We start from the raw sequence: 18,711 nt of genomic DNA on the forward strand, positions 1-18,711 counted from the left end.
CATACTTAGTCGGTTTAAAGCTGTATATTTAGAACTCACAATTGTTTAAACTATGAAAGCAGAACGTAGGTAATGGACAATATACCGACGACAATACCAAGGACCCGAGTGCCACAATGACTTTTCCGGATCCGTTTTTACCGAAGGCTTATCCACCAGTTACTCATGCTGCATGTATAGTCTGCTGCATGTATAGTCTGATAATATTTATTTGTTTTTATTATTGAATTTATATTGAATTTTTATATAGGGTAATTGTTATATTATGTGTATATTGTTTGGACAAAGAGACTATAAGTTATTTGTCAACGTTTGCAATTTGCCATTGTAAACGTAAAACACTTTTTTCAGTCACGGCTCCATTCTATTGTTATAGACTGTTATGGTTATTACTGTGGGGTACAGTTTTTCTAATTATTTGGGTAGAATTTTCATCCCGATATTGTTTTTAACACAATGAAAAAGTAGGAAAGTCAATTGTTTCCCTTCTTCAACTTTGTTAATGCATGCAACTTCAGGTATAAACTGTGATCATAACATTTGCTATATCTATATTTTTTTACCGTGGCATTTCACTGGCACCGGTTGCAGCGAAAGTTTTTAACAAGCTCATCCTCAACCGGATCTACCCATTCATTGATCCCCACTTGCGGCCAAACCAAAATGGTTTCCGTAGAGGAAGATCCACACTCCCACAGGTCCTTGCCCTACGTCGTATACTCGAGGAATGCAAGATCGGAAATCGCTCAGCCGCAATTGTGTTTGTCGATTTTTCGAAAGCGTTCGACAGCATTAACCGGGATGCCCTTTTCCACATCCTCTCCCTCTACGGTATCCCTGCTCCACTTGTAGATGCTATCAGGCTTCTTTATGACTCATCGTTCTCTCGTGTCCAGACCATCGACGGCCTTACTGACTTTTTTAGGACACTTATTGGAGTTCTCCAAGGGGACACTCTAGCACTCTTTCTCTTCATCATCGTCCTTGACTATGTCCTCAGAAGCTGCATGGGTGAAGAATTCGGTCTTACCATCGTGCCTAGGAAAAGTCGAAGAGTGCCTGCGGTCAAAATCACAGACCTTGACTTTGCTGATGATTTGGCCTTAATGTCAGACACCATAGAGCAAGTCCAACTTCTGCTGACAGACCTTGAAAATGCAGCCGCACAAGTTGGTCTTGCTATGAATGCTTCTAAGACCGAGTTCATGACCATCAACATCCCTGACACTGTCGACTTACATTCCATCTCAGGCCGCCAGATTAAACAGGTTGATGACTTTAAATACCTCGGCTCTTTCATTGCGGACAGTAGAAAGGATTTCAACACAAGGAAAGGAATGGCCTGGTCAGCATGTATTAAACTGCAAAAAGTCTGGTCCTCTGGCATTTCCGAACAACTGAAAGTCAAGTTCTTTAGAGCCTGTGTCGAACCAGTATTGCTCTATGGATCAGAGACATGGACCATAAACAAGCAGCTTGAGAAGCGCCTCAACGGATGCTACACCCGTCTTTTAATGAAGGCCAAGAACATCTCGTGGAAGAAACATCCAACCCTCAAGCAGATCTATGGCAACCTTCCATCTATTGCCTCAGTGGTTGCGTCGAGGCGTTCCAGATTCGCTGGGCATTGCATGAGAGCTTCTGACCAAGTTATCTCCACTATCCTCCCCTGGCGACTTGCCCAATCCGGCCGTGGAAGGAGACCACTCACCTTCCTGGACGTAGTAGCTCGTGACACTGGGCTCCAGTTAGACGACCTTCGAACTGTTATGTGCGATCGAGACGTGTGGAGGCAGACAGTGAATGGGATTTCGATTGAGGATCGCCCAAAGTAAAAAAAGTAAGTATATTTTTTGAATGACATTTCCTCAAAAACATTTGCTAACTTATTGACTTACATAATCGTATTAGCAGCCCTAAAAAACTCTTGCGAAGCTATGTCTTTAGGAGTTACATCAGCTATCAGCACTGCTGAAGCGAAACCATTGGTAAGTTATTGTGACAAATTATCTTAGTTTATCCTGACTTGTTTTCGTGGCACACCTGTGCATTTTAAGTTGTTGTGCCACTATAATCTATAAGTTTAAATTATTATTATTATTTAGTTTAGATGTATTTTCATGAACCTAACACTGTACCATCTCCTTGCTTTTAAAATTATATCAGCAGTGCGGGAACAGGACAACTGATTGCTGTTCTAGCAGTGTTTTTGCATACTGTCATTAAGCTGTACTTTTAATCAACGTTCAGGATATAAAGCTTAGTAAAGATCTTGAAGATGTGTTACAAAGATTTGGTGTATTCGAGTCAATTAATGAACTGAACAAACGAAACACTGTTACCCAACAACTGGATGACATATCAAAGCAATGGATCATTGATATTACTATACAACAAGTAAGTCCTATAATATCTCACTTGGTCAATATATCAAATTTTGTCATTTATATTGATAATTAACAAAGTAGAGTTTAAACTTGCAACTGTTGTTAATGAGTGGTGCATCTAAAAAACCTGGTTTACTTAACCAAGGCCACTTAATGAAAGAATGAAGCTAGTTTAGGCTCCATACTTAATGTAAGTAACTTGGATGTCACAGGATGAATAACAAGAAATGTGGCTGCATTTCCTTTGTGGAGGGCTGTTCAATTTCCTAATACATGTCTCCTATCATATTCCATATTGATTACATGCAACCTTATGCTTATTGCTTCGTGCAAGTTGACACGGATCTGTGCACAACACTAATACAGCAGTTCAGGAAAAATGGTTACTTAATAATTATCTTGATGAATAGAAATCAAATTTTCCAGGGTATACCCAGGATGTATGCTGAGAAAGTTTGTGGTAAAATTGTCACATTTGGATCCTACAGATTAGGAGTTCATTCCCAAGGTAATTATAAAGGAAGGTAGTAGGTAGATGCCTTTTCAATGTTATTCCAATTTTGTGCCCCATTTTAACCTTCAAGGTTGTGTTAAATATATCAGACAGCATATTGTGAATTACTTGGAGAACAATTTTTTGATCACCAACATGTATTTGTTAAAAGGGAAATACTTTTTGTCGAATTTGCTGGAGTCTTTTGACAATATTTCAGAATTATTGAATCACGGTCTACCAGTTGATCTGATATATTTTGACTTTTCAAAAGCATTTGATGCAGTTCCTCACTATTATCAAAGTAGAGAACTTTACAGGAAATGTTTTGGATGTGATTAAAGTAACTATTAGTGTGCAAAAACTGTCTGGTGTATAACAGGATTTTTTGATTTACTGATTTAAACGCAGGAACTGACATAGATTTGCTGCTTGTTGCACCACGGAATGTCACCAGAATTGATTTCTTTACAGCATTCTTCCAACTGTTGCAGAGTCAACCTAATGTTTCCAACTTAAGGGTAAATTAAAAGCTCCATTTAATTTTATTCTGTGTTTTTGACAAAAATAAATAATTCTTGTTAATTGTGCTGCCTTTTAACTTTGGATACCTAATATGAATATTTTTCTAGGCTATTGAAGAAGCATACGTGCCAGTCATAAAATTCAACTTCGATGGAATTGAGGTAAATAACATTGAACATTTTTGACAGGATTGTTCAAAAAGATCTGCAATTAGGGAAGCGATTCTTATTCTTATTCTTCTAATCAGATGTATCTGATATAACAAGGAACAGTCTATTTGGAACTAGCTATAAGAGGCTAGGGAAGTTCATTGATTAGTAAATATAACAATATCAATTATAGTAATACAATATATAACAATTCCCCTCGCTAGGTTAACCGAACAGTTCTGATCTCGCCTGGTCTGCGGCGCGCGCGCGACCAAAAGTCAATCGCTAAATGTTTAGCGCTATTGCTTTTGTTCGGTCAAGAACTGTTTGGCGTCCGCGCGTTACATACATATTCTTTCCAGTCCAATACCGGCCCTCACTTGGCGCTCGGTTGACTGTCACTATTACTCTCCACATTTCAAATATTAAAAACTCACATTATCAAACGGTTCACAATAAACATTAAAGGTAAAAAAACTGTAAAATTATTTCTCTGTCTTATTATAACATCTATAAAACGGTAACGATAAAAACAATGTCTTAATATAACATCTGTCCGAAAAATTATTTACAATTACAAGGCCAAAATATTACATATTTTAGCTCAAATACCCTTACGTCATCTCTTTCATCTTTATCAGTGCATTAGTCTTAGCCCTTCTACTCGGCCTTTCCTCTGGTCTGGCTACAGACGAACGGACTACAGACGGACTGTTAGACGCTACGCTAGAGCTACTAATCACGGACGAACCAGACACTAACTCACTATTTACAATCGGACTCGACTGGGACTCACGGACCAACCTACCTGGTTGCTCCACAGGTGAAGCTGATCGAGCTGACTGCTGAGGAATAACATTTGTTGTCATGTGGTCGGAAACAGGTATGTGTGACTCCGCTCTCTGTCGTCTACGTTCCAGGACCTCGTTTAGTTTTTGACCCTTCATCATTAAATATCGGTCCCCGTCCTCTGTCAACCGTCGTCTTTGACTCTCGGGTACATCATCTCTCTTCATACTAATTACCGGTGAGTATCTAGGTTTTAGCACATCTGCGTGTTTCTTAACCACTCTGCCTTCGTGCTGGATTGCGTAGTTGTTTGAGTTATCACCGTATCTCTTGATCACTCGAGCTTGTACCCACGGTCCTCGATTGTCCATTCGTACAAAAACTTGTTGGCTCTCCATAAATTCTCGTGTCTTTTTTTGCTCATCTACGACTTTTTGCAGTTTCTCATGTGGTCGGCTGGTTTTATCTGGTGTAGACTAAACCTCAGCGATCTGTTCCAAGCTAAAACTGCTGGTGTTTGTCCAGTAGACGAATGCGGGGTGTTTCTATATGTTAACAGGAAATCATATAGATTTTTACTCACGTCTTTACTCGACTCATTCATTTTCTTTAAAGCTCCTTTAAAGGTTTGCACCAAGCGTTCACAAATTCCGTTTGACTTTGGGCTATAGGTCGGAACTGTGACATGTTTCACTCCATTGGAGCGCAGGTAACTCTCGATTTCCTCAGACACAAACTGGGGTCCATTGTCGGATACTAGTGTCATAGGAATACCTGTTCGTGCAAATATCGATCTTAATGCACGAATTGTTGCTCTAGATGTTGTATTAGCATTCATCTGAATTACTTCAGGCCATTTACTATAAGCATCTACCAGTAAGAGCCACATACTGCCTAAGAAAGGCCCAGCAAAGTCTACATGGACCCGTTGGAATGGTGCTGTTGCTCTAGCCCACGGATGATCTACCAGTTTGGGTAGGTTCTTACCGTACTTGCCACACGTCTCACACGTCCGAGCAGTATCCTCGATTTGTGTGTCAAGACGAGGCCAGTATACATAAGAACGAGCTAAGCTCTTCATACCTGACATACCAATGTGGGTCGAATGTAATATACGTATCACAGTATCTCTCAACTTTACAGGGATGACCACTCGAGCTCCCCAGGTCACACAGCCTAGTTCCACTGTCAGCTCGTCTCTCCTGCTCCAAAAAGATGCTAGTTCTCCCTCACATTTCAGGTAATCTGGCCATCCTTCCAGAATATAACACAAAACCTTGCTCAGTATCGGATCTTTCTTCGTTTCTCGAGCCACCAACTCGGCGTTGAGCATGGCTTCACTCACTGTCAGAGAAAACATATCCAAACAGTCATCTTTAACCACAGTTGGGTGTCTCACCTCCTTTGGTAGTCTCGACAGCATATCACAATTTGCGTGATCTTTTGTGGTGCGATACTCGATGTCGTATTGGTAGTTCATCAGGAATAAGGCCCACCTTGTTATCCGGTTAGCTGTCATCTCTGGAATTGGTTTGTCTCCAAAGATTCGTACTAAAGCTTTGTGATCCGTGACCAGTTTAAATCTCCTTCCATAGAGATAGATATGCAGTCTCTTTATTGACCATACTATTGCCAAAGCTTCTTTGTCCATTTGTGCATAGTTCCTTTCTGCAGACGATAAGGTTCGTGACACATACTCGATCGGGCGTTCTTCTCCATTAGGCATTATGTGAGATAATACTGCTCCTATTCCAGATTTAGACGCATCCGTATCGAGTTTCAGAGGTAGCTTAGGGTTGTAGAATGTCAACACACGACGAGAACACAACAAGTTCTTCAAACTTTGGAACGCTTTCTGCTCCTCATTGGACCACTTCCACAGCACTCCCTTTGCTCTTAACCTATCTAGGGGAGCAATAACAGATGACAGGTTCGGTAAATATCGTCGATAGTAGTTCACTGCACCCAGAAAACTGACCAGTTGGTCCACGTTTTTGGGTTCAGGAGCCAACTTTAAACTGTCTACTTTACTCTGTACCGGTTGTATCCCCTCTGCTGATACTCAGTGTCCCAAGTAAATCACTTCTTTCTCCATAAGGCAGGTTTTCTCGAGTTTGCACTTGAATCCACGTCTCTCCAAGCGAGAAATCACTCTGTTCAGGTTAATCAAGTGCTCTTCGTCATTTTTACCCGATATTAGGATATCATCTATTCTGCAACAAGTCATCGGCACACCGCGTAGGGTATCATCCATTATTGACTGAAAGATTGCTGCAGAACTACTGATACCATAGGGTAATCTATTCCATTGGTACAGTCCTTTGTGTGTGTTAAGTGTCGTCAAGACTCGGTCCTCCTCTCTAATCTGGATGTTATTGTAAGCTTTCTTGATGTCAACTTTTGAAAACTTTAGGCCACCCCGAACTGTATTAAAGCACTCTTCCGCTGTGGGCAAAGGGTACTGTCGGGTGCTCACACACTTGTTCAACGTTGACTTGTAGTCTCCACATATTCGAACAGACTCACCTCCGTCTTTCTTTACTGGAACTAGAGGAGTCCCCCACGGGCTATCATCTACTTTGGACAGGATACCGCTTTCAACCATTGAGTTAAGTTCATCCTCAACTTTGTGTCTCAAGGCATACGGCAGGTTTCTAGCCTTCAACATTATAGGCTTGGAGTCGTCTCGCAGGACCAAACTCGCCTCCACATCCTTCACTAGTCCAAGTCCCGATTTGAACACATCACTCAGTTTGAGCTCCTCCAAACTTCTGCACTGATCCACTCTGGTACAGTCATCATTGAGTTTTAAATCATTCTTCACGTTGGTCCCATCAGTTTGCATCATTGGTCCCCCTCTACCGTCGCTACCTGCACATTTCTCACAGTTGTTCACCTGCTGAGAATCTTCAGAACGCTGGGTTGTCTCAATTGCCAAACGGTTGACCAACCTGGTACTTAGCAGCTTGTCTAGCCAGTTCTCACCACAGAACTTAGTTATCCAGGGTCTCCCTAACAAAGTTGGGAAATCCTCGGCTACATACAAGTGCAAGTCCGGAACTTTTTTACCATTCATTGTCACATCCACCACTGCATAGCCATCCACGATCACCTGCTGTCCACTAGCCACTCTCAGTGTTTTCCTGCTGGGTTGTAATGTTAAACTTGACAAACCACAGGACACTAAGACACGTTTACTGACAACAGATACCGCCGAACCAGAATCAAATTCCATATTTAAGATTTTACCGTTAATCAATACATCAACTGTCGGTTTACCTTCCAACTGGTTTACATCATAAATCAATTTATCGGAATTAGAATTAGATTCAGCACTATTCAATTTAAACTTGGAATCAGCAATATTTTCATGCAACCGAGAAATCGTACAAATCCCCAAAGAATTTACAATTATGGAACAATTATCATGCAACTGTGATCGCTCATTAACTTCTATGAAGTTACACTGAAGCCCATAAAACTCCTCGTCGAGAATGCTGTTGCAGTTGTCGTCAAACTCTTGTAGTTCTGCATCGCTGTCTACATTGTTGACATCTCGCTTGTTCCAATTACTCCTACACTTGCTACTGATGTGCCCAAGTCCCGAACATTTGTAACATCTCACCTCACATTTATCAGCCTCATGACCCCTTAAACCACACTTCTTACACTTGGTTTTTGATTTGTTGTTTGAGTCCCGATTTTCCGGCTGATATTGTTTTTTGTCCATTTGAGATGACTCCCCCTTCTTCAGATAAGGGTTATTTACTGTTCTCTTGAATGTTGGATGTTTACTATACTTAACACTGTTCACTGTGGCAGACATACTACCATGCATTCCTTGAGCCTCTTTCTGAGCTTGCTCTCTGTTGAGCGCTTCTCTTATGGCTGTTTCCAGATCCAAATCTGTTTTGACTAACAGTTCCGATACCAGTTTCTCGTCCTTCAGACCGCACAGAATCTGATCTAGCAAAGCTTCGTTATAGTTTGTGCCAAATTCACACTCATTTGCCAGTGACCTTAATCTTGATATAAAGCTGGCTCCAGACTCATCTGACTGCTGGCGTCCACTCCTAAATTTGTGCCTTTGAGCGAATTTAGTAGGTGCCGGTGCCAGGTGGTCCAATAACAACTTCCTCAGTCTAGGGTGGTTTGAGTCAGCTACATTCTCCGGCGCACACAAAGCTTTTAAAAGCTTGAATATTTCAGCATCACATTTAGATATGAACACCGCTACATTCTTTTTTATGATCAAAGTTCGCTCTGCTGCGTTACTGCTGTCCTCTGCTAGGTCCGGCACTGTCCCCATCCAAGAATTGGCCAGGGCGTGAAAATCAAACCTTTCTAACCAACTTTTCACGTCCGCCATTAGTGACAGGTTCTCCAACTTGTTTGCCATCCTCGTCGCCAGTTGATATAACAAGGAACAGTCTATTTGGAACTAGCCATAAGAGGCTAGGGAAGTTCATTGATTAGTAAATATAACAATATCAATTATAGTAATACAATATATAACAGTATCCAGTATCACTCTATTCTGTATTTCAATGCAAACTCTTTGCTTCACAGATTGATTTGTTGTTCGCAAGACTAACACTAAAATCGATACCAGATGACCTCAAGTTGGATGATGTCAACTTGCTGAACTACATCGACGAAAAGTAAGTTAGAAACTAGTAAGTTAAATCAATCATAATTACAAGTTATGATATCGATAATTTAACAGGCATTCTGATATGTTTATTAATACTAATTCACTAATTATGCCGCTCGGCTTTGCCTCCAGCAACTAGTACACACATTTGTATTCGTATTGGAGAATTATTGCAGTTGGAGAATTATCGAGTTATTCGATCATACCGTAGACAATAAAAACTGTTTACATAATTTAGGCAGGTAATTGAGATGAAAATAACAAAATAAAATAACAATTATCTAATAATAAAATAAAAATAATGAAATACTAAGGTGTTTAAAGAGTTTGGATGGTTGCAGAGTAACAGAGGATATTCTGGCTCTAGTTCACAAACCTGACAGTTTTAAAATGGCAGTCAGAGCTGTAAAACTTTGGGCAAAACGTAGGTCATTATTTATAATTATATAATTTATTATAGTAACTATATGTATTAATTAATTATAATTCAGATTATATATATTATTATTATCAAAGATTAGCAAAACAAGCTCTTTAGTTCTAATATTCTCACAAATGACAAGTTGATAATGATTTACAGGTAAAGGTATTTACAGTAACAGTCTAGGCTACCTCGGTGGCGTTTCCTGGGCTATCCTAATGGCTAGAGTCTGTCAGATGTATCCAAATGCTGCACCTGCCACTTTAGTTCGCAAATTCTTCCTTGTTTTCGATCAGTGGTAAGATATTTTAGATTTGACAATGTTTCTAATTCGTATACTTTATCATGAAAGTTTCAATATTTCATTATGAAAAGTTTCAATATTTGTTCAACATTTTTTTCAAAATGCGACAAGTTTTCGTAAAATATTGCATCTTTAGGAAGTGGCCTGTCCCGGTTATGTTACGTTACCCTGAAGATATACACTCTGGTGACTTGCAGCTACCTGTGTGGGATCCCAGGGTTAATCCCTCTGACAGGTTATAGTAATAGTAATAGTAATGGTGATGGTGATGGTGATGGTGATGGTGATGGTGATGGTGATGGTGATGGTGATGGTGATGGTAATGGTAATGGTAATGGTAATGGTAATGGTAATGGTAATGGTAATAGTAGTAGTAGTAGTAGTAGTAGTAGTAGAAGTAGTAATAGTAATATTAATAGTAATAGTACTAGTAGTAGTAGTAGTAGTAGTAGTAATAGTATTAGTAATATTAATAGTAATAGTACGGGGGGGGGGGATCATGTTATTTTTTGTCCGTTTTTGTCCGTTTTTGTCCGTTAATTTTTGTCCGTTTTGAAAATATAGCTGCCAAACGGACAAAAACGGACAAAAACGGACAAAAAATAACATGATCCCCCCCCCTTACTATTACTATTAATATTACTAATACTATTACTACTACTACTACTACTAGTACTATTACTATTACTATTAATATTACTATTACTACTTCTACTACTACTACTACTACTACTACTACTATTACCATTACCATTACCATTACCATTACCATTACCATTACCATTACCATCACCATCAAAAACGGACAAAAACGGACAAAAATTGTAACTTTTGATTTAAATTTTCTCCACAATTTGTAACAGACTATCTGCAGAAATGGGTAGCCCGGTTAATGACCATGGTCCTTTCTCAAACTTTTAATCTTCAATTAGGCACAAAGAATAGTCTACACATTTTTTAATGACATAAAAAGGGATGAAAAGTTTTATTACTGGAGAGTAAAACTTTGTTAAACACAAAGATTCTTGAGCACATTTTGAGTCAGACTCAAATGCGCTTAAAAACATTTTAGTATATAACAATAAATTATGTTAACAATAACACCAACAATAATTATAAATTGAACAAATTATTGAGAGATGAAAGAGAGGAAAAGGAGGAGGGGGGACTGAGGAGGGGGACTGAGGAGGGAGAGGAGGGGGGCTGAGGAGGAGTGAGACTGAGAAGGAGAACTGAGGAGGAGGAGGAATGAATAGGAGGAGGAGAAGAAGGACTCAAGAGGAGGAGGACCCAAGAGGAGGAGGACCCAGGAAAAGGCCCCATGAGGAGGACTGGGGAGGAGGAGGACCGATGAGGACTGATGAGGACTGATAAAGAGGACTAAGGACGAGGAGGAGGAGGAGGAGGAGAAGGAGTGAGCAGTGAGGAGGAGGACTGATGAGGAGAAGGAGGTGTATGATCTGAGGAGGATGAGGAGGAGAAAGGAGATAAAGGATGAGGATAAGGAGGACTGAGGAGGAGGACTGGTGAAGAGGACTGATGAGGAGGAGGACTGAGAAGGGGAGGACTTAGGAGGACTGAGGAGGGGAGGACTTAGGAGGAAGAGGAGGATTGAGCAGGAGGAGGACTGAGGAGTAGAAGGAGGAAGAAGACTGAGGAGGATCAGGAGGACCCAGGAAGAGGAGGAAGAGGAGGAGGACTGAGGAGGAGAAGGAGGACCCAAGAGGAGGAACCAGGAAGAAGAGGAGGAGGAGGACTGAGAAGGAGGAGTGAGACTGAGAAGGAGAACTGAGGAGGAGGAATGAATAGGAGGAGGAGGAGAAGAAGGACTCAAGAGGAGGACTGAGGAGGAGGAGGACTAAGGAGAAGGATGAGGAGGAGGACCCAAGAGGAGGAGGACCCAAGAGGAGGAGGACCCAGGAGGAGGACCCAGGAAAAGGCACCAAAAGGAGGACTGGGGAGGAGGAGGACTGATGAGGACTGATGAGGACTGATAAAGAGGACTAAGGACGAGGAGGAGGAGGAGGAGGAGGAGGAGAAGGAGTGAGCAGTGAGGAGGAGGACTGATGAGGAGGAGGTGTATGAGGAGGATGAGGAGGAGAAAGGAGATGAAGGAAGGAGATGAAGGATGAGGATAAGGAGGACTGAGGAGGAGGACTGGTGAAGAGGACTGATGAGGAGGAGGACTGAGAATGGGAGGACTTAGGAGGACTGAGGAGGGGAGGACTTAGGAGGAAGAGGAGGATTGAGGAGGAGGAGGACTGAGGAGTAGAAGGAGAAAGAAGACTGAGGAGGATCAGGAGGACCCAGGAGGAGGAGGAAGAGGAGGAGGACTGAGGAGGAGAAGGAGGACCCAGGAGGAGGAACCAGGAAGAAGAGGAGGAGGAGGACTGAGAAGGAGGACTGAGAAGGAGACGGAGGACTGATGAGGAGGATGAGGATGAGGAGGAGGGTGACTGGGGAAAGGATTGAGGAGGAGGAAGACTGAGGAGGAGGAAGAGGAGAAGGACTGAGGAGGAGAAGGACTGAGGAGAAGGAAGAGGAGGAGGACTGAGGAGGAGGACCCAGGAGGAGGAGGACACAGGAAAAGGCCCCAGGAGGAGGAGGATGACTTGGGAGGAGGAGGACTGATGAGGACTGATGAGGAGGAGAAGTAAGTGGATGAAGAGGATGAGGAGGACTGAGGAGGAGGACTGGTGAGCAGAAGGAGGAGGACCCAGGAGGAGAAGGAGGAGGAGGTGGATAACTGAGGAGGAGGAGAAGGACTGAGGAGGAGAAGAGGGATCCAGGAGGAGGAGGAGGAGGACTGAGGAGGAGGACTAAGGAGAAGGAGGACTGATGAGGAGGATGAGGAGGAGGGTGACTGGGGAAAGGACTGAGAAGGACTGAGGAGGAGAATGCGGACTGAGGAGGAGGAACCAGGAAAAGGAGGAGGAGGACTGAAGAGGAGGACTGAGAAGGCGAAGGAGGACTGATGAGGAGGATGAGGATGAGGAGGAGGGTGACTGGGGGAGGACTGAGGAGGAGGGTGACTGGGGGAGGACTGAGGAATATGAGGAAGACTGAGGAGGAGGAGGAAGAGGAGAAGGACTGAGGAGGAGAAGGACTGAGGAGGATGACTGAGGAGGAGGAGGACTGAGGAGGAGGAGGAGGACTGAGAAGGAGGAGGACTGAGGAGGAGGAGGACTGAGGAGGAGGAGGAGGAGGAGGAGGAGGAGGAGGAGGAGGAGTGAATAGGAGGAGGAGGGGGACTGGGCAGGACTGAGGAGGAGGACTGAGGAAAAGGATGAGGAGGAGGACTGAGAAGGAGGACTGAGCTGAGGAGGAGAACTGAGGACTGAGGAGGAAGAGGAGGAGGATGAAGAGGAGGTGGACCCAAGAGGAGGAGGTCCCAGGAGGAGGACCCAGGAGGAGGACTCAGGAGGAGGAGGAGGATGACTGAGGAAGACTGAGGAGGAGGAGGAAGCATCTAAATATTATTTCCATTTTTGTTATTTTTTGTCCGTTTTTGTCCGTTTTTGTCCGCTCTATTTTTTGTCCGTTTTGATAATATAGGGTTCCGAACGGAAAAAACGGATAAAAAACAGGATCCCCCTGGAGGAGGAGGAGGAGGATCAGGAGAAGGATGACTGAGGAGGAGGACTGAGGAGGACTGAGAAGGAGGAGGACTGAGGAGTACTGAGGAGGATCGCTGAAGAGGATGGCTGAGGAGGATGGCTGAGGAGGATGACTGAGGAGGATGACTGAGAGGGAGGAGGAGGAGGACTGAGAAGGAGGAGGAGAAAGAGGACCCAGGAGGAGGACTCAGGAGAAAGAGGAGGAGGAGGACTCAGAAGGAGGAATGAGGAGGACTCAGAAGGAGGAATGAGAAGGAGGAGAACTGAGGAGGAGGAGGAGGACTGAATAGGAGGAGGAGGGGGACTGGGGGAGGACTGAGGAGGAGTACTGACGAAAAGGATGAGGAGGAGGACTGAGGAGAAGGACTGAGGACTGAGGAGGAAGAGGAGGAGGATGAAGAGGAGGAGGGGGACCCAGGAGGAGGAGGACTGAGGAGGATGATGAAGACTGCAGAGGAGGAGGACTGAGGAGGACTGAGGAGGATGGCTGAGGAGGATGGCTGAGGAGGATGGCTGAGGAGGAGGAGGAGGAGGAGGAGGAGGAGGAGGAGGAGGAGGAGGAGGAGGAGGAGGAGGAGGAGGAGGAGGAGGAGGAGGAGGAGGAGGAAGCATCTAAATGTTATTTCAATTTTTGTTATTTTTTGTCCGTTTTTGTCCGTTTTTGTCCGTTTTTGTCCGCTTTATTTTTTGTCCGTTTTGAAAATATAGCTGCCAAACGGACAAAAACGGACAAAAAAACATGAGCCCCCCCCCTAGTAATAGTAATAGTAATAGTAATAGTAATAGTAGTAGTAGTAGTAGTAATAGTAGTAGTAGTAATAGTAGTAGTAGTAGTAGTAGTAATAGTAATAGTAATAGTAGTAGTAGTATTAATAGTAATAGTAATAGTAATAGTAATAGTAGTAGTAGTAATAGTAATAGTAATAGTAATAGGGGAGTAATAGTAATAGTAATAGTAGTAGTAATATTAATAGTAATAGTAATAGTAATAGTAATAGTAATAGTAATAGTAATAGTAATAGTAATAGTAATAGTAATAGTACTGTGTTTACAGTATGTACTGAAGGGGTATCCTAGGAAGTTTCTTTAACTTTTAACAGGTACCCCTCCTCATTTAACCCTCAATCAAGTTTCCTAGACAAGTAAGTTTATTTGAACATGTGATTAAATATTGCTTTGACACGTGACAGGTAACCCCTATACTATAGTTTGGTTGATGGTCAGGCTAACCCACCATTTATAAATTGAATAGTATTCACACGTTAATAATTAAGATATAATAATTATCTCTCCTTATATTTTAAGTAAAATTGGAATTGAAAGATTTTAAGATTTCTAAATCAAACTCAGCTGAGAAATGCTCGCTGATTCCCAACATTGGGTTATAATGTTGCTAGATCAGTTTGACAGTTTAAAAGCAAAAAGCATTTGATAATTTATTGAAATCGTTAAATTAATTAATTTTCAGGGCCCACGTCATGCCTATCCTTACACCATCCTACCCTCAACAGAACTCAGCGTTCAACGTTACTACTAGTACTGAGAATATCATATCTCGGGAGATCAAAATAGGTTTATTTTTATATAGTTTTGGGGACCGGGGATTGAAGGTTGGATGTGCAACGGCCGATCAAATATACAAACAAATTAAATCAACTCTTTTAACCAGACTTGATTTAAGGTTAAAACTCATTTTTTCAGGTCAACGTATATGCGAGTACGTATTTTCTGGTAAAGCGGACTGGAATTCCCTCTTCGAACCCTCAGACTTCTTCCACAGATACAAGCACTACATTATCATACAAGCTATGGGTGCTGACAATAAAGGTATTTAAATAATTTTATCGTTTCTGGATTGTACTAATTATATTCTACTGTTAATTGATTTCATAGTAGGAGCTTCATCATTTGTTAAAATTAATTAACTTTTTCTAGTACACGTCCCACAAATGAAAGTGCTGCTTTCTGATTTACAGAAATTAAATTATATTCAATCGTTTCCAAAATAACGATTGAGCTTTACCTAAATTTCAACCAATTATATTTTTTCGAGATGATTGTCAAATTGACAATACGATTCTCATTTTATCTACTAAAACTGAAGTAGTGCACGTGACTATATTTTCACTTCAGAGCATCTAGAGTGGATAGGATTAGTGGAATCTAAGATAAGGATCCTTGTAGAAGACTTGGAGCGATGCCAATACATTGAGTCTGCCCACATTAACCCCACTGGCTACACTCACGTGGATAAGGAGCTCTACCCCTTTACTACACAGGTTATCAATTAAACAATTTGTTAATTCAGCTAACCTGTCCACTAAGAAAGTTTTGTTGTGCTGGTCTGCTGCTACACCGACTTAAGGCGGGGGGTTCAGCCTGATTTTTTTGTGAACCTTGGTTTCGAGATAGTAGTTGACCAACAAACTAGGACCGGTGATCGAACTTTTGAGGGGGTCCCGGACCCCAACCGCCAAACGGTGCCCGCGGGGCAGCCACGCCCATATTTGGTCCAAATTAGGCCCAATTTAGCCAAATACCCTGAACATGCCCAAAATCCAGATTTTAGGTGCTTTACTTGTAGCTAGTGGTCCTCTGAACTCGTATATGAATTTTCATCAAGATTGGACAAAAAATGACTGAGTTATGAGCCAAAAACCATATGACCATATTTGGGCATACGCACCAAATTTGATCGATTTTGGCCCATAAATTGGTCAAATATCAATATTTTTGAATGAAACCAACTTTATATGGAAGGTAAGCCTATACTACACATTCTCTATGATTATCGGCTCAATATCTACCTAACTGTGGATTCTGTGTTCAAATAATTGCAAAAAATGAACAAAATCGCCCATATCTCAGTTCGCGATATTTGCAAAACTGACTTCGCTCAAAACAATAGAACTCAATAGGGTTTCAATATTTTTTCATGAAATTTTCAGAATCAACGTAGAATCGCCTCATGACCTTAAGTTTTGTATTGGAATTTTGAGTTAGGCCTTTAAAAAAATTTGGCGGCCAAATTCTGAAAAATGCCCGGCAAATTAAAGAGGTGCTAATTATTGAACTCAAAATTTGACAGTCCGCAGTTTTAAACTTAATCCAGTGTAATGCAAATATTTTCTCGGATCCACTCCCTTCACTGTACTTGGTCTTACTTTCTCTTAAAAGGGGAGATGTCAGCAATCAGTGGTTCTTCAAAAACAAGATGAATAAAAGGAGATTTTCTGTGGGATACAGTGAAATGGGGGATTTCTTATTTTCAAAGGGTGACCCCCTAGCATGTGAAAAGTTCTTATATCATTTTTCTTTCAGTGGTTGATAGGATTGAGGATTAAGATACCCACAGATACGAGCCAGACCACAACTCTAGATATGACAGAACCAATCCAGCGCTTTGTTGATGTCATCTACCTGGTAATAGTTGTGTTATTTGTTGAGAATTGCATCATATCATTTAAATGTCTTTAGTCTTTGTTCATATTCTCACTTGGTAACATTAAGTTTGTAGTACTAGTGTAGTAGAATTTAGCAATAGGATATACACCACCAAAATGACGTTTAATGAATAACGAGAGACTATCTGTTTATTTGAACCAATATTTTCATAGTCTGTACTTTAATCGATGTTGATCCATTATCTGAGTATAAGCTCAGCATGATAAAAATAGTTGTGCCAGTTTTGTGCCAGTTTTGTGCCAGTTTTGTGCCAGTTTTGTGCCAGTTTTGTGCCAGTTTTGCCAAAATCTCTAATTTACCAACTAGACCGCACCACTTAATATGATATTTTACTTTTCAACTGACACTAGTTTCCCCTAGAAACAAGCAGGAAACAAATCCCCTATAACAAAGTCAATGAGAGTAAAAGCAAATCACGTGACCAAGAGACTGCTCCCCCTGTACATTTCACATTCCATTTTGATAGAAGGTAATAAGTTCGATTAATTGATTAATTAGTTAAATTAATTGATTTCAGGTAAGCCGAAATATTCAGTGATAAAATGAAACGAAAATTTCTTATCACATTGATTGTACCATGCTTCAACAATATGAAGTGGATGTATATGTTTATTTACTTTATAAAGTTCATTTGATTGAATTTATTGAGATCTTATGTTTCGAGTAATTGTCAATATTTCAGGTAGGGAAAAAGGGGTAAAAAGAAAAGCAAATAACTTATAATGGGAGACTCGACCAAACTCGACCCATGGCGGGGGATACTGATATCTGGATATTATCCGGTTGGAAGAGACAAGGACAAGTGAAACAAGGAAGTTAGGAGTAAGGGCAAATTTTCGGCGTCAACGCCATCTTCAGGCTCAAATTATTTGTTATATAGTAGTGTTGAAAGTATTAATACTTTCAACACTACTATATAACAAATAATTTGAGCCTGAAGATGGCGTTGACGCCGAAAATTTGCCCTTACTCCTAACTTCCTTGTTTCACTTGTCCTTGTCTCTTCCAACCGGATAATATCCAGATATCAGTATTTCAATCATGAGACTAATAAACAGCGAACTACTCCGTTATTTGATATGGCGGGGGATGATAAGGTCAGAATCGTACGGAACTTAGTACCTGATCCCCCGCCCATGGTGGAAGCAACCTTGCTCCTTTATCAATTAATTAAGTGAAATATATTTGTATATTAAATTGGATTTTCTGGCCTAGTGTTCATCTGATATGAATATAGATATAGCCACTAGCCAGTTAACCAACTGAACAAGAATGTTTTTTATACTTTTGGTTAAACAGAAAGCGGCATTTTTGATGCCGGATTTTGATGCCGGATTATTTTTTAAAGTATGTTTTAAACTAATTTGTTTGAACTTGAACTGGAATTTTCACTGCCGGGATTTTAAGTTGTTCACTGTGATTGACAAAATTTCAAGTTATTTTTAGTAATTAATCATTCCATTAATTTGACTATTGTTTTTATATACCGTTAAAATGATTTTAAAATGACATTGGATCTATATTTTACAAATTATATTTCATTTTTAACAAATATGTATTTTGTTTAGATACTGACAAGATTTCCAGATTTGTCTAAATTTATCAGTAAAAGACGATTGATTATCGTTGAATATCTGATACCGAATATATAAATCATATTTTTCCTCTGTTGCAGTACAGGCAGTACAGGCTCAACCCGCGTTTAACAATCAAAACTCCATCTTGCCAAAAATCAAGAATATAAAAGGATGGGCCTCAGGCCCAAATAATACAACCTTCATAAGTCTAATTACATTTAGCAAATTTCACTGAAATTCATTAATCCCCTCGTTCTATTTAGTAAGCTGGCAACAGAGGCAATGTATAAACATTCCGACTTTACTATTGGCCTTTACAATTTTTACATT

General features: G+C 40.9%; 1 protein-coding gene across 3 annotated transcripts; it reads left to right on the forward strand.

The window, feature by feature from the left end:
* Positions 1-1,906: 1,906 nt before the first annotated feature.
* On the forward strand, positions 1,907-18,313 carry LOC134824288 (poly(A) polymerase gamma-like). 3 transcript variants are annotated; one of them, XR_010161379.1, is made up of 16 exons: positions 1,907-1,988; positions 2,251-2,397; positions 2,814-2,895; positions 3,292-3,401; positions 3,513-3,566; positions 8,913-9,004; positions 9,312-9,421; positions 9,578-9,716; positions 9,859-9,957; positions 14,808-14,911; positions 15,041-15,166; positions 15,473-15,618; positions 16,661-16,762; positions 17,165-17,273; positions 17,487-17,606; positions 17,745-18,313. XR_010161379.1 is itself a non-coding variant. In XM_063836101.1 (16 exons), exons 1-15 carry the CDS (start codon positions 1,938-1,940, stop codon positions 17,525-17,527), a joined length of 1,512 nt encoding a protein of 503 aa, XP_063692171.1. In that variant the 5' UTR covers positions 1,907-1,937; the 3' UTR covers positions 17,528-17,552; positions 17,884-17,969. The 3 variants fall into 3 exon arrangements, 2 of the variants coding, with proteins under 2 accessions (XP_063692171.1, XP_063692170.1); XM_063836101.1 differs by having other exon boundaries at positions 17,487-17,552; positions 17,884-17,969; XM_063836100.1 differs by having other exon boundaries at positions 17,487-18,313.
* Positions 18,314-18,711: the final 398 nt, after the last annotated feature.

This window comes from Bolinopsis microptera, chromosome 12 (assembly GCF_026151205.1).
Source record: "Bolinopsis microptera isolate Bmic1 chromosome 12, MBARI_Bmic_1.0, whole genome shotgun sequence".
Lineage (NCBI taxonomy): Eukaryota > Metazoa > Ctenophora > Tentaculata > Lobata > Bolinopsidae > Bolinopsis > Bolinopsis microptera.

Excerpts from the sequence above, each read along its gene's own strand:
- LOC134824288 (XM_063836100.1), top strand. The coding sequence starts at position 1,938 with ATGTCTTTAGGAGTTACATCAGCTATCAGCACTGCTGAAGCGAAACCA. Across the intron at positions 3,402-3,512 it reads CTAATGTTTCCAACTTAAGG|GCTATTGAAGAAGCATACGT; the intron begins GTAAATTAAAAG and ends ATATTTTTCTAG. Across the intron at positions 14,912-15,040 it reads ATCTCGGGAGATCAAAATAG|GTCAACGTATATGCGAGTAC; the intron begins GTTTATTTTTAT and ends TCATTTTTTCAG.